Raw genomic sequence first — 25,017 nt, 5'->3', positions numbered from 1 at the left:
TGTAAACATCATAACGTTGTGGTGTTTAGAGCTGCCAACAAATAACTTGGCAGTACACTGCCCATGAATTCATAGTTGACGTAAAAGTCCAGCGAACAATTTGGTTTGTATATCTTGGTTGCAACTGAGAAATACGAAATCATATCCGCACGAAAAAGTGATATTTCACACCACATAAGAACATATAAGTGCCAAAATGAAGGCAATATACGTGCAAGATTTTGACAATCATTTGTATTTTTATCTTGCATTCAATCCAACACTTTTTGGAACTCGCGACCTAATACTTCTCAATATACGATTAAGATATGACTAAATGTTACAGTCATCAATACTGCTTTAAAGACTGCAAAACAACTTATTGTAAACTTCGTTTTCATATATTCTAATCATTATGCAATTCCAATCTCAAATTGACAAGCATATGACTTAATGAGGACTTTTATTACGATCTTGTGTGTGATGTTATCTGGGAAGGAAATATAGAAGACTAAAAAACTACAGACTGAGCATAGCAGAAGGTTCCCTTATGCACAGCAAAGCATGTTACTACTTACGCCATCTGTTATCCTAAGGGTAGGGTAATGGAGGTATTTTGAACCATGCGTTACTCGTTCTCTATTTTGGACCACCACGGCAAAATGAAATAGAGCTGTGCAAAATAGAGACCGCGTAACGCATGGTCCAAAATACCTTCATTACACTATATAAATGTAAGACAATCGTACATCCGCCACCGTCGTCTGTAGAGGGCGTAATTAGCTTGTCCTTACACAGTCCAGTCTTGAGTTTTGTAGTTTTCGGAAATATGCATGGTGTATATACAGGCGTGTCACTTGTCGCTTCATCTGTTGAGCGCTTAAACGACGACAAGATGCAGTTGGCTGGACATGTAGCGATCTTATGGTATGAGCGACCAGCAATGGTTATTTTTAGGCGAAATAGATAACCAGACAGCTGTCTTACAAGTAAAGTAAGTAAGTACAGTTCAATTTACAGTATAGTCATAATAAACAAATTCACAATAGCTAGGTCTTTCCTCAGGGACATTCTCGTTAAAATTATTTTTCCAATCAGTTAAATTTTAGTACTTTTTATTTTCCCTAATAGAAAACAAAAACTTACAAATGTACAACGTGTTGATTCATTGGCACCAGAGTTGCAAATGTGTAATTTGAAAGATTTCCGCAGATCACTCATTGCAACTTCGGCACCACTGATTCATCCTAACTTTCGATTTTTCTTCTCTTTTAACTCTTTGTACAGAGAAAATTCGCGCAGGTGATCATGAGATTTGCTTTCGCATTAAAACATAATTATAATACAATAAATAATAAAAACACGATTAGTTTAACGTACTGGTTTGCTGTTCTTGTTGTTTTTCTTCTACCGTTTTCTTCATTTCTTCTTTTATGGTTTGGGATTAGAAAAATGCTGCCAAGTCTCAATTAACCGCTCAAGCAATAGCTAATCAAAAGCCCTTTATATCTATCACTTCTTTTTTTCAATTGAATGGGAATGCTTTCAACTGGGAACTGTTTGATTCAATTTGATTGATTTTTTAAAGCTAGGTGGCACCTTACGACTTGGCAACATTTTATCGATTTGGGAATTGAATGGTTTCTGGGCTACGAGTTTACCAAACATGTTCGACTGAAGATCAGTTGATTGAATTGCTGACAACTTTTCTAGTCCATCAGTTCCTTCACAGACGGATGCCAGGGTTGCGGGAGCGGACAAAGTTCAGCAGTTCGTCGGAGTCTTCGCAAACGAATGGCTTCAAATGATGGCAAGCAACGTCGTGCCATTTCAGACCATCATTGTAAAAGTTGTTCAAGATTGACAGGCAGGATTCGTCGTTACCCTGAAAATGAGAAAAGGTTAACCGAATTTCACTTTTTTATACTCTTCAAGTCAGATTGGACTGGAAAATCGTATCAAACCTGGGCCGCTTCACGGTTGTCCGGTTGGGCCTGGCCGTATCCTCCGGTGTAGCTCCAATCGCCGGTGTTGCGCTGAGTAGTCGGGCCAATCTTGACTCCCGAACCGGACCAGAACCAGCCGTTCTCGTTCGGTGGCTGCAGATCCGGGCGGTCACAGCCAGCAAAGTTGCATTTGCGGCCGGACGTCCAGATGTAGCGCACGTTTCCGCGGGCGATGCGCTGCTTGATGAATTCGTTCTCCTGCGGGGTCTCCATCGAGACGGCATCCATGCAGTGGCGACGGCAAATGTTACGGGCATCGAGCCAGTCCACCTCTAGGTTGCGCGTCGGAGTGTGCTCCCAACTGAAGAAGTACGAATGTGCTACGCCGCGGGCATCCCGGTAGGTCGCGTGTCGTACGCCTGGAGAAAAATTAACGTTTTATTGTCAGTAAAAACGCAACATCGCAACAATTAAAAAAAAATTGTTTGTTTGGTTCTAATATTATCATTATTGTGGTCTATATGGGAGCCCTGATAAAAAAAACATTTCTTTTACACATTAAGAACTTGTACCAATGCATCATTGAAGACAGCTGGTATTCGAGTTATAACAACTTGCTTTTGGCACTGATGCATATGGACTATTTTAGCACCATTTAGCGCCAAAGGTTGTTAAGAATGTTCACCATACGAAAACGGACAATAATAAAAATAGTAAACGCCATAAAAAGTTCTGCTCTTGGAATGTACTGTAACCTTTGTTTTTATGGTGAGTATAGAGATTATAATAGTGATTTGACTAGGACCATTTACACGATTGTTTTCAGTTATGCGGGTTGTCATTGAAAACTAGTTGTCTTCATTGATTCATTAGATAATTAAACAAAAGCATGTAATTATCATGCATTCGAATAGCTAGTAACAACAAGTTCTCTGGAATTTTAAACGTTACCGAGAGAAATGATGCAACAAGCATTGTGTAACTAATACTAGCCACAGCAGAGGAAGATTGACCGTAACAACAACATAAAAACAACAGTAAAGAGCTCGAGTATGCAGAGAACCCACATATCATTATTGAAAACCAGCGAATGTAAACCAAGATTTATAACCTACATAACGAGCAATTACATCTAAGTTTAATTACTATTTCCTTGGTAGTATTTTAACGATCGATCGGTCTATTGAACTAGTTTAGCACTTTTTGGTCAGCTACGATAGATGAACAAAAACACATTTGTTTCCATTCCAAGTAGAAACAATAGATAATGTTAATGATAGAGTGATTCAAGATTGATATGACATGGACAGGATAGTTACAACTCAAGGGAAAAATGCGGCATGTATCAGGAAAGTGTTCGCAATTTATCATCAAATGCAGCAGTTGAGTTATCTAATGGTACTACCTCATCCTGAACTACACCTATCGTGAAAGGTGCTACTGAAACATTTTTTGGACCCTTTTAGTGGCGGACGATAAAGCATTTTAAGGTAATTAGTAGGGCAGTTCTGCTCTTTGTGCACCGATTTAACTTATTTAACTGTACCACATCAACCAAGTAAAATTTGAAAAGGTTATGTATGGAGCATTTAAAGAGCAAATTATTATCTATAAAATGCTTAACTAAGTATTACCCTAACGTAAGTATTTATGGCGCACTCCCGGTTCACACCTACTGGTGCACAAAGAGCGCTCTTTGTGTAGCACTCGGACCAGAAGTGCACCGTGAACTCAAAAGATAGAGTAATATATAATTTAACAATTTTGTAGATAAAAATAAGCTCTGAAAGTGCCCCATATATAAGTATTTCAAATATAGGTTGGCTGAATATTCTAGTAATTGATAATTGGAATGCTTTGAGAGCAACTTAGGCACCCTAAAGAAGTTTTATAGAGCCCATCTTATTCGTAATACACATTAATGACATACAACAAGTCTAGGATTCTTTAAATTAGTATTGGGTGATACCTTATCGATACCCGCGATATCGATACTCGAGGGCCGATATTTCGATATATTTTATCGATACTTGCGACGTCGATATTATGATAAATCGATAATTTCACCCCGATACTGTTTTGATAAAGCAGGATATGCAGCTGAAAAAATATAGGCTAAAACTAGGCCAGAAAATGCTCAAGAAAGCAAAATTTTAAGGATTTTTTCGCACTCTTTTCTTTTCACATAACTAAGCTTTATTCTCAAATTTACTTTATTGGAATTTACACTTATGCAAAACCTTGAACAATGTCACTTACATGTTTAACGCTTATTGAACAGTAAGTGCATACGATACGCGATTTTCAGTAATTCAGAACTGACCAGAGAGCACACTAGCACAGAGAGTAGTATTGGGTGTTAACGGCATTACAAAAGACTTTCCAGCTTTCCACGCGCCATAATAGCGATGAAAGTGGCAGTGGTGGGACAGAAATCTAGAAGAGCTAGAACTGGAAAGGAGCAACTCCCGGCGGAACTCTGCAGGAATGGCCAAGAACCGCCAGCAACGACACCTCACTGGATGGTTCCCTGAAACCCCTGAGTTTGGGAGAGGGCTGCCGAACGAGTGGATTGGAGAGGGAGTGGTTTGTCCCATCTACTGAAAGAGTGATCGGATAGATTGCTGTAATTACCGCAGAATAACGCTGGTCAAAGCAACCAATAGGGTACTCATCCAGATTTTGTTGCGTCGTCTATCCCCGGTGGCAGGAGGGTTCGAAGGGGAGTACCAAGTGGGCCTGATGGAGGTGTTACAACGGATCAAATTTTTACTCTTCGGCAAGTCATCCAGATGTGTCGGGAGTGCAATCCATCATATTTTTGTGGATTCCGGGGTAACGTACGATTCAGTCGGGCGCAGACAGCTGTGGCAGGTGGTGCACGAGTGAGGTTTTCCGTACAAAGCGACGTGTCCGAAATAGAGCTGCACTGGAGCGAGTGATGCGTTGCGTGCGTGTTTTGGGGGCACTCTCTTTGCTCTCTTTGTTTTTATTGATTAATTTTTATGAATCCCTTTTTTGTGTAGCATTTCCTAATCTCAGAATGCCGCCCTAAATAGTATCGATAAATCTAATATCGATGCTTCACGGACGATATATCGACGGTATCGATAAAGCGGCGGATTTGATATTGATATTCAATTATCGATACTTTCGGCAATTTTGCCTAATCCTACTTTAAATTATGCTTTTTGATAACATTACCGTTAGTGGTTTGCTGAATAAATATTTGGGAATAGAATAAGGAGATAAGCAAGGCCGCCTAAACTACACAAAATACAATAATAGTTTAATATTGTGACAATTTATACAAAAGTAACAAAATGACAAACAAACGAGAGTAATTCTCGCTGAAACGGGGACACTACTGTCACGAGGTCTTCGAATATTGGAACTTTTGCGCTTAATTGATTGAAAATGTCTAAAAAATAAGAATTATACTTTCTATACTTCGAAATAGTGCACCCCTCGTTCACCAAGGGGCCTAACAGTTTCAAAAAAAGTTGAATTTTGAGCAAACCTTGACATCTATATCATGTGATATTTCATAAATTTGCCATGAAACAACTAACAAATGGCCGGAATCTGTAAAGAAGAAGAACAGGGCTTTCAAATGGAGTAAACATTTTTTTAGCGGCCATCTTGGATTTGGTCACCATATTGGATTTTTTCAAAAAATCGCCGTTTTCGCCATGAACCCCCAGCCGATTTTCATTTTAAGACCACCATTGAAAAACTAAGAAAAAATGCTACAAGAAACATTCATAAAATTAGGTATGCAATGGCATTAACTGAATGAAACACCCTGTTATTTGTAGCAAGGTTCACAATTTTCATATAATTATTGTGATATTTCCAAAATTTGCTATGAAACAAACTACATACAAACGACACGGTTTTGTAAAGAGGAGAGATAGTACTTATAAACGAAGTGAAAAAAAAATTGGCAGCCATCTTGGATTTGGCCGCCATGTTGGATTTTAACAAAAAATTGCTATTTTCGCCATGATCCCCACAATCGATTTCAACGGAAAGCTGAGAAAAACTGCTATAAGAAACATTCATCAAATTAGATGTGGAATGGCATTAACTAAATAAAACATTGTTGGTACTTGTTTTGTAGCATTTGAATGTTTCTCATGACCCTAAAAAGGGCAGTTTTAGTGAGACTGGTACTGCCGGCGAGAATCAGCACTTAAATCACGATGTAGTTCTTTTTCTTACTGTTAAATCTTTTCACCTGGTGGAATTATTGGGTATTTGTGTCGTAGTTTAATGTTCCACTTTTACAACTACTTGATGGAGAATACATGTTTATTTTTCAAAACTTTACTTTATTAATCATCCTGAAAGACAGGCGATTAACACATATATCAAAACTCTTGCGAGACGGGCGAGAAGCAGAGGTTACTTGCAATTCGTTCTTCCCCATAAAAAAAATTGCATTAAGGGGTTGGGTCAATAAATAATCAATTTAACTTTTTCATTTAAAGCCAAAAATGAACAATGCCTAAGAAAAAGTAGCACAAAATATTAGGGTAATGCCGTTATCGTCGGGCCACTGTTATGGTCGGGCCAGCACGATTTTTTCAGTTTTAGTAACTCGTGATACGTATGTACAAGCAATGTAAAACTTCTTACTGTGACAGCTAACTTTTCACAATATTGTGAGTTTCAATCGTGTATTCAAAACACGCGTACTGAATTCGCTGATTGAATCCATACAAAAAAAGTTTTGCAGGTGCAGTTAACTTTTTTTCAACAAATGATTCATGAAATGCAATTATCGGGCTAAATATTGAAAATATATTAAGTGTGTTGTGTTCTATTCGAAGGCTATTGAAAAATCCCGTGCAGTTAGGTGTTTGGATAGGGTAAGGGGGTAAATGCCACAAAAGCGCTTATTGTAAAGGTCGGGCCACTTGCGTAGTAATGGTTGGGCCACCATAATTTTAAGCACAGAAGCGCAATTTTCGCTAGAGAAGTCAGTTGCGGGAAATATGATGAAATAAAGCAAAATTAGTATAATAAAAACCTAGATTGTGGTTGATTTTTCTTTGCAGTATTACACTTCGGGAAATGCGATTGTAGTAATATTGATTTTACAAGATCACCAAAAATTTCGCAAAGATGTTATTAAAAATGGGATATTTATACTTATAAGGGCCGTTGCTCACGAAATTCATTCTTTCGATGTCTCTACATAAAATTTCAATACGTATTTCTTAGATTAAGAGCGGTGGCCCAACCTGTACAACGTGGCCCGAGTATGACAACATTTTTTGTCTTCACGTAAATATCTATAACTTTATTATTTTTTAAGCAATCAGTTCAAGATTTTCCAGAAATATAGCATATTCTTAGACCTTTCCAACGATCTATTTAGATTTTAAAAATTCTTTTTGAAACGGAAGTTATGGGCGAATGTCAAAAAGGCGGCCCAACCACGACAACATTCCCCTATTTAAGGAGTTTTTGTTGAAGAAAGAAAACTTCTAACGTTTAAGAGAAATAAGTTATAGAGCTACAAGCTTAAGTATCCCCTTAAAAATTGTAAATTTCAGTAAAATTTGCAATTTTCTCAAAGGTTCCACCGTCATCCACTTTGACATACATATGAAGTGAAACATACTGCAATGTAGTATGTAAAGTAGTGGAGGTTGGGTGCGCATACTTGCACCCATTTATAATAAAGCCCCTTAAAAGTTGTTTGAAAATTAAACGAAAGTTGCAATAGCTCTAAAACCCAAAAGGGTAAAGCTACACTTTTTTCAGCTAAAACATGTATTTTCACAGCATGTTAACTTTTTGGAACATCATAACTGCGTAGAAATGAAAATAACAAGAAAAAACATAGAAAAACTGGTATTAAGGGTAAACATTAGTTTGAAGCTCTATATCTTATTTCCCTTTAGCGATAGAAGTTTTCTTTCTTCTTTCTTGTTAATTTTTGTCTTCAAATAAAAAAGTTAAATTGATTATTTATTGATCCACCCCTCAATGCATTTTTTTTGGAATAACAAAAAAGCACTACGAAAACTCTCCTAAAGACTCAAGATATTAACTGTCGTGCCACTGCACAGTAGAGATTTTTGCGAAAACAGTCCTCTATTACTATATCCTAAAATGCCGCTATAAGCTAGGTACAATCATTTGATGTCAAAAAAAAGAAGATATTTTTATTAGGTTTCCAAAGGTGTGATACTTGTTTACGGCACGCATCTATTTCTAGCAGTTTGTACCAAAACAAGGGCATTTTATCCTAGTATTTTATCCTCGATAGGAAGAGATATAAGTTCATATCTCCGGATTTCGCTGGGATATAATTGATCTTTTATCGCCATAAATAAGCGATTTTAGTTTGGCGGTTGTTCACAGCAGTTTCTTGTAGTTTTGGCCAAACAAATATAATGCTACTGTAATTTTGCAACATTAAATGAGAAAGCAAGGAAAAAATGATTAATTTTGACGCAATTGAATACCCTATCATCGGAATCCGCATGAAAATAACTTTCTTTTGGCGAAAAACGATTGATTTTATTCCAGTGGGTTCAGAGTTAATAGTCAATACATCTCAAAAAAGTAGGGCAAAATCCCCTTCATTTGGCCAAAACTGCTAAAAACAGAAGCGTGCCTTGAGCTAGGACCACATCATCAAAATCCCCATAAAAATAACTTTCTTTCGACATCAAAAAAAAAATCGAATGTAGCCCAACGGCACTTGAAAATATTGAGATAAACGACCTTAGCAAAAAAAATCCAAGTCTTTGAATGACACTCTTTGCTAAGACGTAATTCTATGCCAAAATGTTCAGTTATGTTCCAACAGTTTTATGGGTCTTCTTAAGACTTGACCGCTTGATGATGGCCCAATATTTCTCGAACCTCTGGCGTGTTAGGTGGCTTCTTGTCATTTGCCTCCACCTGCTGGCTGGCTAATAAATGGATGAATAACAGGCATACAATAGACCCTACAGTCGTATCCAGCTATTTCGATCCCTACCTGCTCGTGTTATCAGCCGGGATACAAGCAATTTTGATGGGGATCGTGTAATCGACCTTGGTGAAAGCCAAGGTTGTATGCTGGCGCGGAAAGAGGCATTTTACCTGCTTCGTTGGTCCACCGGCAAGGCTGTCGCTGGCCTTGCAAGCCGTCATCATGAAAATCTTATAAGCAATGAATGAGGAACTATAAAAATCGGTTTGGAACTATTGGAATAGACCAATGCGACGAAAAAGGTTTATGGATTTGAAACTGGGGACGTGGAACCACCAATCGTTCAACTTCCAAAGAAGCACTCAAGGGTTCTCTGCCGTATTGAAGAGCCGCAAGTTCGACGTTGTAGCGCTGCAGGAGAGTTGCTGGCAGTATTCAGCGGTATGCACATTTAGAGATGGACATACCTTGTACCAGAACTGCGGCAACACACAATCCTCGAATGTGCAGGTTGAGAATCAAGGGCCGGTTCTTTTTCATAAACATCAACAACGTTGCAGTTGCAGCGTGAATACGATCGCTGGTCAAAACATGACATCAAGATTGTCAGCGTAAACCTGCAGAGCAATAAAAATGGGCCTAGGACTACGTACCGCAAAGGCCGTACGTAGTACCTTCTTTGCAGCACAGACTATTACACAAGTACATCGGAAAGTCTCTAAATTGGACAGAACCACAGATCGACCAGACCTGTGGTCGATCGGTTTTGATTGCCTATCAGTACTTCTCTGATACAATTGACGTCAGATCCTATCGAAGCGCTAATGTTGACTCGAACCGCTACCTAGACCACGTCGTTGTAAACTACGCACTCGAAGCTGCGCTGCCGGAAGTGGACGAACTGATCGAAGCCCTTTTCAGGACTGTTAGAATATCATCAAAATAGTCATTAGCAATGTAGCGGAGACCATAATCGGGCACGTGACACTGAATTAGCGGAACGACAGTTATGACGATGAATATAGGAGGGTGATCGATGAGGATGCTCACCGGGCGTCAAAGATGCGCAGTACCACGCGTCAGAACGTGGAACCACAAGAAGATGCAGCGAACCCAAATCTTCCGGGAGAAAAAGCGCTACCTGGCAGAGCAGGACTATGCGCAGTTGGAGCAGCTGCATCATCGTTCTCAGGAATCGCAAATATTCTACCAGAAACTAAACAAATTCTACCAGAAACTGAACAATGGCTTTGTGCCGCGAGCATAAATGCGTCGGGATAAAAATGATACCATTTTGACGGACGATCGAGAGTTGACCGAAAGGTGCAAACAGCACTTCGATGAACACCTGAATGGCGTCTTGTCGGATGATCACGCAGGCGGAAAAAGCAATTTCTACGGTACACCAAACGAGGAAGACTTGACAGCCCCAGATAAAGGCGACGTTAAGGAGGCCATTTGGCAGCTAAATAACAGTAAATTGGCTGAGAGACATGGCATCGGAGCGGAGCCTATTAAAATAGGACTAGAAAACCTGGCCACTTGGCTGCACCGGTTAATTGTTAGAATTTGAAAAACAGAATAAAGCAGTGTCAAGAAAAGGTTATCTGCCCGATCTAAAAGAAAGACGACAAGTTGAACTGCGAGAACTAACGTGCGTTCACCGTTCTCAATGCCGCCTACAAAAGTGTTGTTTCAAATCATTATCTGCTGATTATCATCAATTGCGAACAGATTTGTGGGAGTTTATCAAGGTGACTTCGTTGACGGAGGGTCAACAACGGATCAAATATTTACACTGCGGCAGATCCTCCAAAAAGGCAGTGCAAACAATGTTACCACGTACCATTAGTGCGTTGACTTCAAAGCTGCACATGATACAATCGTCTGAAAAGAGCTATGGAAAATCATGGACGAGAACAGCTTCCTCAAGAAGCTGGTCAAACTGATTCAATTTACGATGGATGGTGCTCTGTTCGGATTTCGGGTGGATCATTTCTAGTTTCAAACAAGCTGTCAAGAATTCAATTTGGCTTGATTCTTTGGGGGAGAATGACATTTGGTTGCAATAATTATCACTATTGATTGAGTTTGAATTCTTGTATAAGCCTTGTGGCAATTAAAAACAGGGTTTCAATTTAGCACATAGGATTAAATCACTGCAAGCACGATTTTAAACTATTGAGCGATTAACTTTTAACGAAGAATTTAGCTTCTAATCAAAATCATACACAAAAACTAAAACCACTTGAACAGAACATAATTTCTGCTTAAAACATTTTATTTATTAGATTTGTTACTAATAATTGTGGGGCTTTCGCACTCTGCAATACTTACGGTTTGCACAACTCCTAGGGTCGGGCAGGGCGAGTCGTCGCTGGGCCAACACCACGGTGGCACCGATGGCCAGCAGTGCCAGTGTTCGCAAAACGGACATCCTGCAATTACGAGAAAAGAAAAAAACACGCTACCGTTAACATAATGTCCCCTTTGGGTAATGAAGTAGGTAGTATCATTGTTAGCTGAAAATAACCTTAACTAACTCGAACGATTAGTGGATTCAGTGGAATTCCGTTGCTTTTATGCGCCAAAATAACCATTACGAATCGTGGCTCCGTTCATGTCGTCTGCTCATCGTTACGGCAAGCCCATTTCCTGAAACTCGATGTTTGTTTTTTTTGTTGTTGTGCTGTACACATACACCACAAATACCGCGCCACTGCGGCTTTTGTTAGCGCTGGTTCCCATCCAATATCGGCTGTCGTTTGGGGCGCAATCAATTTCAATTTCACGATTGGTTTGGAATGTTTCATAGGATTATTGTTATGGTAATGTACTTTTCCAATAGATGAAATTGATTAAATGATTTGAAAAGTCGCACCAACGTGTCAATCGCACAGCGCATGAACGTGTTCGAATGATATCGTTGAATAGTTCTCAATGCCAGCTGGGGGTTTTATGCATAGTCTGATGGCATGTGTTCCGTCACTGTCACCGCTGGAACAGCAGTTCCAAAAGTTCTGACGAAACTGAATCGAGTTGAAGTGTGATTTGCTGTCACATAAACCACATCGCCATTGGCACCATTTTTGTTCGGGCTTTTAATTGCTCATGCAACAAACCCAATCGCATAGTTTTGCGATCGACCTCCATTCAAATGAAAGAAAAAACTCAAAGCTTGGAAATTGCCAACGCAGTTACATAATATATGTAAAGGCTTATCAAAATTCGTGCCATGCTTGCCGTATTTAAATGGCCTGCAACGGTTTCGTGAGGACACCACGAAAGAGCCAACGAGGAAGAAAATAAAACGAATGCCATCAGCCAATGCCAAATCACGCTTTGCAGTTTTTCGAGAAAGAGCCCACGGTTCAGGTTTATTTTGCCGCATGATAAACTTTCTCCCACAGCCAGTTGATTGGTAAGTAAGTACCTACCTGCTAGCGGTGGCGGTGGTGGACTGGCTGAATCTTCGCTTGCAGGATGAAACCCAAATGTCATCGTCGTGATTGCCGTAACTTTTTGCACCCACGATAACCCCTAATGAAAAGTGATTATGAAAAAAAAGTTTGCGCGGCACAGTCAGATACTGTCATGCGGCTGACGAGGGTTTCTACCGGAATAATTGAAGTAAGATGTTGTTGAATGATTATTATCCAATCGACGGGAGGCTACTTAGCTTTGCCTCCTCTGGAAATTTTCGTTGCTAGTTTTTCGTTTTCTATTTGAAGAGGTTGAATTTTAAAGACTTAATACGATTTCATTGACCCGTCGCAGAATTGGAAATTTGAAAAACTAATTTATACCATTTGATTTTCTCATTCATTTTTTTTCCAATGTCTTCACCAATTTCAGGTATCGGATTTGTTCCGTAAAAATCCAAATACGTTTGTGTTACACAAGGAAGTAACTTGAAACCGTTGCTTTTTCATTTCTTTAATTACCAGGTTACTTATAAAAAGCAAAGCAAAGCCGAGGTGCTACATTCCGTTATCGATCTGACCTGACTTGACCTTCTGTTTTTATACGACAGATTTCGCAGTCAGCTATTAGAGTACAGGACACTTCCGGGGCTAATAATACGACCCTATTAATTCTAACAGCCTCTCCCAGCCCAGATTCGAACACACGACTTCATTTGGCAGTAATTTTTGAGGTAGGACTACGTCTCACGGCAAGGTTTGGGATAGGGTGTCATTCCAAAAAATCTTTCTTGAAAAGTGGTCAGGTTTTGAACGCTAATAGCTTAGCGGTTTCTAAATCGATTCGGAATATCTTCTAAAAATTGACCCAAATGAAGAAAAGTAAGGATACATGATGTTGAACTATTCAAAAATTGAAAATAATGAAGCAATGTCCAACTGTAAATCCTCGCTTCGTAATTGGTTGCAAAAGACGCCATCATAGTTTTAACGTATTTTTAGAAAAAAAGTGATGAAATATCCCCGTCCCAACGGGTCGAAGATTCTTTGCGACGGTTGAACCTAGACCAATTTGATATCTGTGCTTGGGAAGTACGCCAGAAAGAGTGATAAAGTCCGCTCGTCCCAACAAAATTCCTTACGAACGCGATTAAACCTAGTCCAATTTGTTGTCTGTGCTTGGGAAGTACACCAGACTGCGAAACCACCCCTCTTCTTCAACCGGTGTTAGCGTTTAAACATTAAACCTGGTCCAATTTGACGTCCTCCGTTCCTTTAACCGATATCACCTTTAAACATTAAATCTAGTCTAATTTGATGTCCTGAAAGTCAAACTTCATAGAAAAGTGTGCGGTCACCCTTTCCTTTGGCCAGATTGCATCCATATGCTGCAAGAGTTTGTTCGGAACTGTTGTCTTGCTTGGAAATAGGGCTGAAGGGATATTTGTGCATTTCACGTGACGCAGCAATTCTCAAAGCGAGGAAAATCAGCGACTCTCTTATCCAAAAATATGAACGTTTCATTTGCTGCTTTGCGTCAGTTAGTTGCCTGCAATTCTTTACATAGTTTCAATAGTCAAGTATTACATTTAGATTAATTTCGTTCAAAAATGATGAACAAGACAAGGCAGGAGTGATCCGTAGTGATGTCAATGTTTATTTGACCGTTAAGTCAGTATAAGGTAGTAAGGTACAAAACCTTTTGCAAACAACTTTAACTTACTTGTATAGTAGGGTTTATTTCTAATTCCCGTCGTAGTAACTAAAGCCATTCTAATTTTCATCATTTGTTAGAGGAATTTAATGAATACTCCAAAAGTTCTTGTGCTGATTTGACTAAAACACACTTACCTTCCGATCCGTGAGCTTTGAAATCACTGAAAAGCGATTATTAAAGCATATTATTGAAATTGCGCAACTGCCTTTACTTCTTAAATTTGTCGTACTGTTTTAAAATCCGTCCATCAAAATTTTTCATCGTCCGAACTAAAAATCACAACAATATTTAGGAAGCTAACGCGCATGTATTTGTGTTGACAAATGTTATTCTGAAAAATTTCTGCAGGTCAGGCAAGTTTTCCTGGCTGTAGAATAACGACAATGCCTAGCGTTAGTTATTTTCATTTATGAATGACGGAAATTAAAACGGTTAGTCGACATTTTCTTTTTCGTCGCACGAAAAAACGTAGGAAATTTGGCTGGTAGGACCTCTTTAATGACAAAAAGCATTTAAATAGATCTCAGCTCACTTTGATTGATCGCGTATGATAGACAACAAACTAAAATACTAGGGAATAAGTAGTTTTGCATTGTTTGTCATAAGAATGCTGATATATAAGACAGGCGATAAAAGTTGTTGGATGCTGTATTATTAGGTTGATCAATTTCTGGCCTACATGTATCAGTAGTTGTGGTGTCAGGTGGTCATTAAATAGTCTGGGTATGTCGTATGTTTTCTGCGAGTTTCGATGCAATGAGAAATATAGCTAGTGAGTAAACAAATGGTTTGTTAGATTTGAGAATTGAGCGGAATTGCCTCTTTTAATTCCGGAGGGTGCTAGGAAGCGACTGTTAAAAATGTTAAAAACCCAGTTAAATTGAATTCTCGTGAAAACCTCTGTGAGTTTTGAGGAATACAGCATCATTCTTACACACCCCTAAAGGTAACCCTAAATTCCATACTGTTTGTTTCTAGCAGTGATCCAATCGAATCTTCCGTCATTACGTCCGCTTATTTTTTACCTTAACCTGTATGTAATTAATCCTCATAATTCATTGTTTCGCTTCTAGCATCTTCAGTTGCTTAAACAACATTTTTGGAAAAGGTAGTCAGTGGAGTTTCTTATACAATTATAGGCTCACGGAAAATGAATCATCCGTTCACCAAATGTAACTAAAGGAAGATTTGTGCTATTTAAAGAGGAAAATATGGCTCCAAATTAGCGCGAATTATCAAATTATTACCTGGAATTGACGGTGACGATGCAGTACAAGTTATTGAATTGAAAACATCTGAAGGAATTTTTCCGTCTGCATTACGACATTTCTTATCTTAATGGTGCCAGGATGTGTGCTAATATGTCGCAGAGCTGGCCAGTTACTGATTGGACGTACAAAACAGCTTAAGGAAATTAGTCTTCATCAATTCTGCCAATTTCAAAAGCTGTTTTTTGTTTGTAACAAAAATTCTGTTGATGAAAATATATACGTTGTGTTCAGATTGGCAAAAATAATACAATGAATACCTACATTTTTATTATCAGAATCCCGCTTTTGGGCCCAAAACCTGCTTCCGAAATCTGACTTTCCGACGAAATTTCCCGTTAAGACGGCATAGAAGTTTTAACGCCATATTTTTCTCACTTCAAATATTTTTTCTCGATAACGCGAATAACGACTTGATTCGGGTCTTTTGTATTCTAAACATTTCACTTTAGTCCAACATTAACAATTTTGTTTTCATCTAGGAGTCTCTTCCCTTCTCCCCTATGGCTCCTTGATCATTCAAAGAAGACATAAAATGCGGTACCATGGATTAGCGCTTGGTGGTTCATCCGAAATGAAATATTCCAAAATAATATGAAAGCATATTGAATTATCTCGTGATTGATTCACAATTTTTGACGTAGAACTACGTTATAACGCTAGGGTGTCAATCCAAAATTTGGACGCAAGCCAGCGTCACGAAAGAATGAAAGATTTTGAACGCTAATAGCTCTTTCAATTTAGAACGGATTTTGCTGATTTCCATACTATTCGATTCATAAAAGATACAGCAATTGTATGGCTTTCTCGAAAAGATTGTTAGAAAATCGCTACATGAAGAAAATCAATGGAAACTTTTAGTTTACAATTTTCCCATACATTTTCCGTGTAGACGGATGACGGACGGACGATTACATTCACCAAGCTTGTGGTTGTGGTAGCTGCTGCTGCTGTTTCAAGACAGAGAATCGGAATAAACTTGCGGCCTTCTTCACATGTTAAGACTATTGAAATGACGAAAAAAAGCAAAACCATCATCGTTTGGCTTTTGCTAGCTACAGAATGCTGCAAACAGGCGACATTTGCAGTCATGAACCGGCTAATGTTAATCAATTTTCGTGCCTTGACGGTTGCAACCGCGTAATGGCAAAGAATGGAACTAGAATCTAAATTAAGGAATGACACCGTGCGGGAAGACGTAGTCCTACGTCAAAATGGCAAACATTCAAACATAAAAGTCGGTTTTTAGTAAACAAAATTAACTCTAAACTTAAAAAAAATACAAAAATACATTATCGAGAAAAAATGGGCAAAACACTAGATTATTGTAGAAGCTTTGAAACAAATAAATAAACAAGAGAACTGCTTTTCACTGCCAAAGATAAATTCAAAAGACCATGCCTCTTCATTGTGGGTTTATAACTTTAAAAAAACTAGTCCTAAAATTTAAAATTATGCTTTTCTGAGTTTTTGATATGTTATGTAAAAAATATCTTCCAATTGGCCTCGAGCGAAGACGCTGGCCTAATAAGCTAATAATTAACAATTTTCGAAAAAAGTATAAAAAATGGGGACTCTCTGGTCTACATTGCACGAAAACACCAAAAAGTGAATATTTTTAATATTTATGCGATCATGAAAAACATTGAGATTTAATCTGTGACGTGCCGTGGTGAACGTCAGCAACGCACTGTTCTGTATCTATCACATTGACCGGGTCTATCTACTGGATCTACTGGTAGAAGCAAAAAATTGTCATACAAATAATATCGTCGCATGGGGAAGTTTGTGTTGCGTATACGGGAGTGATAGAATTGGAAGAATCCCAAGCAACAATGTGAGTTTTATTGTACTCTTATGGCGATTTTCATGACCAATTTTGGTCTTAAATGCCATCATAAGAGTGTAATAATTCCACATTAGACTACCTAATATGGAGGGTGGCGGTAGTTTAGTTAGTAAAACACTCGGGTACCAACTAAGAGAGCGTCCCCCGATGTATTTTTGGTCTATAATTTTTTTCAGTTCATCTAATTAATCATTTTTCGCATCAGACACTTCCTCCCTTTCCCGTGTGCGTTTTGTTTCGACCAAGATGGAGGCATGTCATGTAGAGATGCGTGAGAAGATGTTGTACGCTCATATGCAAAATCCGGAGCTATCCCTTCGTGCTTTGGAAAAGGTTGAAGATCTGTAATTCAACCATTCTAGAGTGTTAGAAAAAACGTTCTAGGATCTCTTAACATTTGATCATAAACCAACATCTGCAAGAAAACCATGAGTGGCTTGCAGGAAGACGGAGGGAAAGGTCAAGGCTAATTTTATCTGAAATCCCAATATTTCAACAAGTGATGTTGCCAAGGAGATCGGCGTTTTACAAAACTGTGTCCAAAAAGTCAAAGCAAAAACTGGATTACATACTCATAAGGTATCAAATTTGCCAAACCGCGATGAACAAACAAAACAAACTGTGGTCAATAACTCCAAAATTATACGATCAAAATCATCGAAGGGTAACTTTTAGAAAATATCCTGAATTTTCAAAAATAAAATACTGAAATAAAACTAAATTTCTACATTAAAAGAAGCATATTAAAAGCTAAAAATTGATTTGCTAAAATGGGCCATCTCAGAGATTGATGAATTTTTTTTAAAGATAGATAATTTTGCGACCTGTTGTATGTCTTCCATACATCGCAAAATGTACATATTTAAGCGAAAAAAAGTTTCTAACAAAAACTTTTTCATGTCCATACTGAAAATGATGTTATTTTATTTTAAGTGTGTAATATCATCGCGAAACCAAAAGTTTATTGCTCTGAATTGATAAATATATAGAATTTCGCAGTTCATAAGGCTTAATGCCTGTAAATTATGTTTATTTTTACCATGTTAATCCTGAAACGGGTAAGGCTGCAGGTCTGTAGACGGCGTTCGATTTTAGAATTTCGAATGGATTTATATGTATACATCAGTTGACTTTCATCAAATCCCAGGATGGGAGCTTTACACAGGAAATGGTAAATTCACAGTAGCTGATCGTTTTAAAAACAAGTTGTTTTAGAAGTTTAAAATGTCGAAATACGCATCGAAATATCGCATTCAGCTGGCTATCTGCAGATAGCTATAATTATTTTTGTATAATGGCTCTTTTTTTCTATCGCCGCACAGTGGTCCAAACAGCGAAATACGTAATCGTGTGATATTGATCCGAAACGTGAAGTTTTTCGAATGTAGTGTCGTTAGGAACATTTCTTGGTATAACATGCCCCTTCTTGTGTGAAAAATCTTTGGGTGATTAATTCCCTTAAAAGTGAGATACGAAATTTATTTTCTCGTATATTCGGGATACAGGTTTGGTACTTTCGGCAAAGTTGTATTAAACTTCAGTACAAAGAACTTTATCAAAGGCACCATACTTGTATCTCTTCATGGAAATTATCTATGAAGCGTTATTCGTGGACAACCCCTTTAAAACTGTTTTTAACCCCTGACTTATTCTGGTCAATTTTTACGTGTTCATAGTGTTCTAAAAAGTTGTTTATTTTGCTAAAATCAACCTTTTTGTGGAACATTATTATATGTTATTTGCTGAAGTTTCGGAGATTTTGAGCTCTTTTGGAGCTTAAATATTTCCCAAGGTGGCAAATGGTGGCAGATCAAACAACCTCTACTTAAAAGTACAACAAAAACCCTGTAAAAGCAAGTGTTAATTGTTTGTATCTGGCTGTATCCTCAAAAGTTATAGTTGCTTTAAAAATCCGTATTGCCGTGTACAAGATTTATTTCTTTCTTTTTACGAAATTTCAATATATTGAAGATGTTCTACGTACGGTACGGTTGTTAAACCAAATTTGCATTTCCCAGCAAATCTTCTCATCGTATCAACAACTAAATATGCATGTGTTGTTTTTTTTTCAACATCAATACGATATTTTATTACTTTAAAACCAGTTTAGCAATCAAATAAATGATGTTTGAAGATGTTTAGAAACTAGACGAATGAAGTTTATTCCCTTTCCCTTCGTGTCCTTTCCTACATTCTGTGTTACGTCAATGTACAGACTTCTACTGTGGTCATCTCGATCTCGACGTAAGGGATGCTAGAACTCGACTGGTTGACCTTTGATTTAAAATGCGAGTAGTACTTGCTTTCTAAAACATTAGTAGTGTTCTAGTGTTACCCCAGCAGATAAAAAACACTAAATATTACCTTACTGTGAAAAGCTATTGAAAAATTAGGCTGTTTTACTGTTAGGTGCTGGTAAAATAGATATTTCAGATATTTCTTTTTTGCTAATTCGCAAATTCAAGTTTTTGCATTTGAACTTTGAATTGATCTTACAAGATGGTGTAAAAATACTACAGATGTTACCGCGTAGATGGGTAAAGGTGATAGTCAACGAATCGTACAGTTTTTTTATATCTAAACGTATTATATTGTGTTTCCAAAACGTGGAAGCTACGGTTGACATTAGGAATAACATTTAAATCTACACACTTAATAAAAAGCACCGAATTCGGTAAAATTTTACCGAAATCTAAACAGCTGAACGTTCGGTAAAAATTTCAATGGTGCCAATCGACGTTTACAGATCATTAGTAATGTTTGGTGCAATAAAAAATTTTACCGAACTTTCAGCTGTTTAGATTTCGGTAAATTTTACCGAATCGTTTAAGTGTGTATGTTGACCTATGCTGAACATAAGTCGAGATGGTATATTGGCTCTAGTATAATGACATTTAGTTGCGATATTCGACAGATAGAACAGAACAGCTCAGCCGAATCCAATCCTATTGCTGGATGGTCAGAATCGAATAACAAACAATTCCTTCAACCTGTGACGGTTCCATTGGTACGATCAGTGACATTATTGAAACACGTACCAGAAAACCAATATACTCGATTGCAGTCTTCGCTGCGGGTTTATTTCGACATTTCGGAACGCCGTACGTGCAGCAGCGTGCAGAGAAATGGCTGATACACACATTGGTGCATATTTTCACGGTGGATCAACGAGGTGGAACACCAGCGCAAGTTTGGCAATGCTTTTATGCAAATGAACCAGGGTACGTGGTATGTCTTGTTTGGGTGCTGCCTCAATTGCCCCAGCTCGACGACCGCTATTGGCGCTCTGGGTCAGTATGGCGAAAAGAAAACCGACAACGATGTCATCATCAACAATATCGCCATTTAATTATAGATGCTTCAATTGTAGTCCTCTACTTTACTTTACTTTACTTTATGGGTGTCATTCTTCAGTTACGTGAGGTATAGCATCGAGAATTAGAATAACAAATCAAGCTATTTGGCCTCATTTATACATTTTTAGATCGATTAGGATAATAGTATCCTTCAAAATATTAAATTGAAGTTTTGAAATACCAACCGAAAATCTATGTTAAATTTAATTCTAAATTATCAATTACTAACTAGAGGTAATTAAAAATTAAAATATGAACATCTGTCGAAGTAAATTCAAAAACACACACTACAAACACAATATTAGGTTACATAAAATGAACCCTTGTACTAATGTTGATATAGCCTGTTTGTTAATCAGCATCGTGTTTGCTTAGCAAAACGGGTCGAATAAATAAACCGAATTCAAACGAAACTAAAAGTACCGGCTGCTGTGCTGATCACGATCTTGCATAATGGCGTTCGACGGGGAGAGACTGCCGAGACGTTGAAGGATGTCTTCGCACCAGAGCGCAGCGCACCGCCAGTAGTGCAGTCAATGGTGAGTGGACGAATGGGACGGACGGTTGGCTTCTTTCAGCTAAACATACGCCGATCGGCATGATGCTCCGTCTTCCTGAGCCATTCGATGCGGCAAGGTTTGGAAATAAATCATCTTCCTCAGCCAGCTCTCGGCAGGTTGGTGGGGACTAATGATGATGCAGGTCAAATTGGCAGCCAAGAAGCGCTTACTGCGCGGTGCTCGGTGAAGACGGTGTGCCGACGGGCACATTTTGTGGCCATGTATGCTGAACTAGGTACTTCTTCCTTGTATGTATATGAAGGCCTGCTGCCGGTATGGCGTAACCCTACACGGGTGAGCGACAGGTAATGAGAGGTTATTATGAAATACCAGCGCGAATGTACCCACTCTGGCTGGCAGATCGAAAGGGGCACTTCAGAAATCAGCAAAGAACGTGTGAATTTTGGGTAACGGTGCATGCTGCCACATTAGATGGAGGTGATGCTGTCGGTTTTGATTTATGACGAGGGAGTGAATGGTAGCGTAAATTGTAGGCCGCGAAGATGTATTAACATGACATTATTAGCCATATAACGTGTCTGGTGAGCTATATTTAAACGTGTCTAAAAGTTATATATTAGAATGTGCTTCATATTTCCACTCAATGTCTATACTAAACACATGTTGTTGAACAATTATATTGTCGATGTTGCAAAGAACGGTTGAAACGAGTGTCCGAAACGCCAGGTGTACTATGACATAATTTCACGGGAAATTCTCCATATGTTATTAATATACCAGTTTATGGCTTATATAATAATTATAATCTCTACCAGGTTTCCTTTGCGTTTCTTTTATTCCACGTTTGGTTTCAAACCACTCAGTCTGAGACTACATCTAAAGTATGAGTCTGAGCCAGTATACATAGATATCAACCTACTAGCCGTAGCCCGCGTTAGACGCCTCACGTCTAATTGGGAGCGAATTGAATGTACCGATCCTAATTTTCTCTAATTTCGGCGAAAAAACACTTATTCGATGCGATAATCTAGCTTCACTATAACGGAAATTACCGGAATGTATGACCAAAACGCCACTCTGCCCAATTAGCTTCGAGGCACGATGCTGGTCTAACAAGCATGTTCGAATCTTGTTTGGGCGGTACTACTAGATAGAGTCAGAATTGTCCGGAATTGTCTATGAGATGCGACTGCTGCAGAAGCATCCCAGGATAGCTTTCGGTTGCAGTTGGTGTTGGTTCACTGTTGGTAAATCAAGAGGGAGCTCTTGTAACATCGTGATGTGATCTAATGAACAAGTTACCTTTGGTGTGGTCATCAAGACCAAGCGTAGCTAAACGCTGCGACAAGTGTGCTGGTGTCCAACCCATTACGATTTGTGTACATCTTGACGACATCCAGCATAAGTGTACCATCTACGGTGAAAACTATTGCGCCACCAACTGCACTTGCTCCAAGTGCCCAGGCATGCCGATCGCCGGTTACCAGTTAACACAGATGTCAAGCATTCTGCCCTTCAGACTCGCCGGCAGATCCCTAAACTGCCTCGCTCCCTATCAACAGTCAAATAATCACCGTTGTAAATACAGCAATCCATCAAATGACCTCTACTATCCATTCAGCTCCTCACAGATTTGCCACGGCAGCTACATAACTAGATCAAGGTCTCACTTTTGCCCTCGTTGCTTCCGGTACGTTCACCGGTTCCCGACCCACAATGGAAGAGCTCGTATGGCATGTTATCACCTTCAAAAGTTCCAGCAAGATTTTAACTAAGCAGTTCCAAAATGTAACGCCCATCATCAGCAAGTATGGAGCGTAAAGCCCTCTCCTTAATTAAATGGAGTCCTTGCTCTCCAAGGAGCAAATACATCGAATTGATCGACTTTTCCATCAACATCGCTGTCATCGCAAAAATCCATCTCAAAGTTAGCGTCTACCTCTCAGACTTTCGACTCTTGAGACACGAACGAACCAGCTAAGAAGAATGGGCCGTTATCGTGAGACGTTATATGAGCTCGCGCCGGAGCTGCCGAACTTCAACAACATTATGGAGATTTTGCTGATGAACGTGGCTATTAACAAAGTCTCGGATGTCTTCGAGGGCTGCCTCTTCCGCAACCGTTCGATTGCGAACATCCTCACACAATGGCCTTAGAAATCGTGGATTAGGTACTGGAATCCCTTCAGTGAGTGTTTGCCGTCTCTAATGACAGTACCGGTCTGTTCAACAACACCTGGTGAGTGCTGCTCTCTACATTGACCCTATTACCAATTAAAGACGCCTAATTAGAGAATGGCCAAGTAACTCAATAACTCGCATCATTAAACCCACGACACTTATCGATGATGGAAAATTCAGCGAAACTATCATCAAAGAGTGTCGCTGGTTTAATGATGTCAAGTACTCGCGAGTTACTAAGTTATGTTGGCCATTATCGAATTGAGTTTGGATTTGGATGCTTCGTTCAAACTTCCAAGTCATCCGCTTATCCTAAGGATTGATAGCACTTTTATGTGTACCTATTCATTCTTTTACTGTCTCTCATCAGGCTAACCGTACGCTACGAGGCCAACAAAATGTACACCAACAAAATGTACACCAACAATATGCACGAGCGATGATCCTCATCTCCTGTCAACAAAAATTACCGTACACAATAAAACAATGAGTTTGCTGTACAATGTTACATCTTTTGTTTTCTATCAATTATGCTCAATAACTTTGCACACGATTTTTCTATTGCTTTCGAGTGCTCTACAAAGTTATTCAGTATGCTAAAATACTCACTTTCTCTGAAGACTGTTTGTCGCTAGAACACATATTTAATCTATATATATACTAGCTGACCCGACAAACTTCGTATTGCCACAAATTAACCTGTGTTGTACATAAATCATGAATCTCGGATGATCTTTGTCACAATTTCGAGTTTTGCAAGCCCCCCAGTGGGCGGCGCTTCCGACGGCGGGTCACCGGCAACACTCCCGACCGTCTCGTCCTGAATGATCTAGTGTTACTATAGATAGTTTTTGTGGTCTTGTATTGACTAATGTTTTATGGAAGAGTCTCGAATTTCTCGAGTTCGATTAGTTTTTGAGTTTCGCAAAAATTTCTGTTTTATTTGTATGAGAGTCCATATCCCCCTACCACAGGGGTGAGAGGTCTCTAACTATCGTAAAATAAATTCAAGACTCCAAAATCTCCCACATGCCAAATTTGGTTCCATTTGCTTGATTAGTTCTCAAGTTATAAGGAAATTTGAATTGCATTTGTATGGGAGTTCCCCTCTTAAAAGGGGAAGGGGTCGTAATTCACCATAGAAAAAATTTCTGCCATCTAAAACTCCCACATGCCAAATTTGGTTCCATTTGATTGATTAGTTCTCGAGATAAGAGGAAATTTGCATTTCATTTGTATGGAAGCCCACCCTCTTAAAGAGGAGATGGGCCATAAGTCGCTTTCTAAAGAAGAGAGGGGTCTCAATTCAACATAGAAAAAAATCTTGCGTCCAAAACCACTTACATGTCAAATTTGGTTCCATTTGCTTGATTAGTTCTCGAGTTATGAGGAAATTTGTATTTCATTTGTATAGGAGCCCCCCCCCCTCTTAAAGTGGGGAAATCCATAGAAAATATACCATAGAAAATATTCTTGCCTACAAAAACACCCACATGATAAATTTGGTTCCATTTGCTTGATTAGTTCTAGAGTTATGAGGAAATTTGTATTTCGTTTGTATGAGAGCCCCCCCTTTTAAAAAGGTAAGGGGTCCTAATTCATCATAAAAAAAATGGTTGCCTCCAAAAACACCCACATGCCAAATATGGTTCCATTTGCTTGATTAGTTCTCGAATTATGAGGAAATTTGTATTTCATTTGTGTAGAAGCACCCCCTCTTAAAGTTGGGAGGGGTCCTAATTCACCATAGAAAATATTTTTGCCTCCAGAAACCTCCACATGCCAAATTTGGTTCTATTTGCTTGATTAGTTCTCGAGTTATGAGGAAATTTGAATTTCAT

The 25,017-nt window shown here is 38.8% G+C and overlaps 1 protein-coding gene across 1 annotated transcript; it reads right to left on the bottom strand.

Moving 5' to 3' along the window:
- Positions 1-1,705: 1,705 nt before the first annotated feature.
- On the bottom strand, positions 1,706-11,299 carry LOC128741717 (uncharacterized). Its single transcript, XM_053837703.1, has 3 exons — positions 11,200-11,299; positions 1,944-2,344; positions 1,706-1,864 (listed from the first exon to the last, which is right to left on the bottom strand). Exons 1-3 carry the CDS (start codon positions 11,297-11,299, stop codon positions 1,706-1,708), a joined length of 660 nt encoding a protein of 219 aa, XP_053693678.1.
- Between the last annotated feature and the right edge of the window lie 13,718 nt (positions 11,300-25,017).

The sequence above is a fragment of the Sabethes cyaneus genome, chromosome 3 (genome assembly GCF_943734655.1).
Source record: "Sabethes cyaneus chromosome 3, idSabCyanKW18_F2, whole genome shotgun sequence".
NCBI classification, from domain to species: domain Eukaryota; kingdom Metazoa; phylum Arthropoda; class Insecta; order Diptera; family Culicidae; genus Sabethes; species Sabethes cyaneus.
This window is presented reverse-complemented; position numbering and strand designations above follow the sequence as displayed.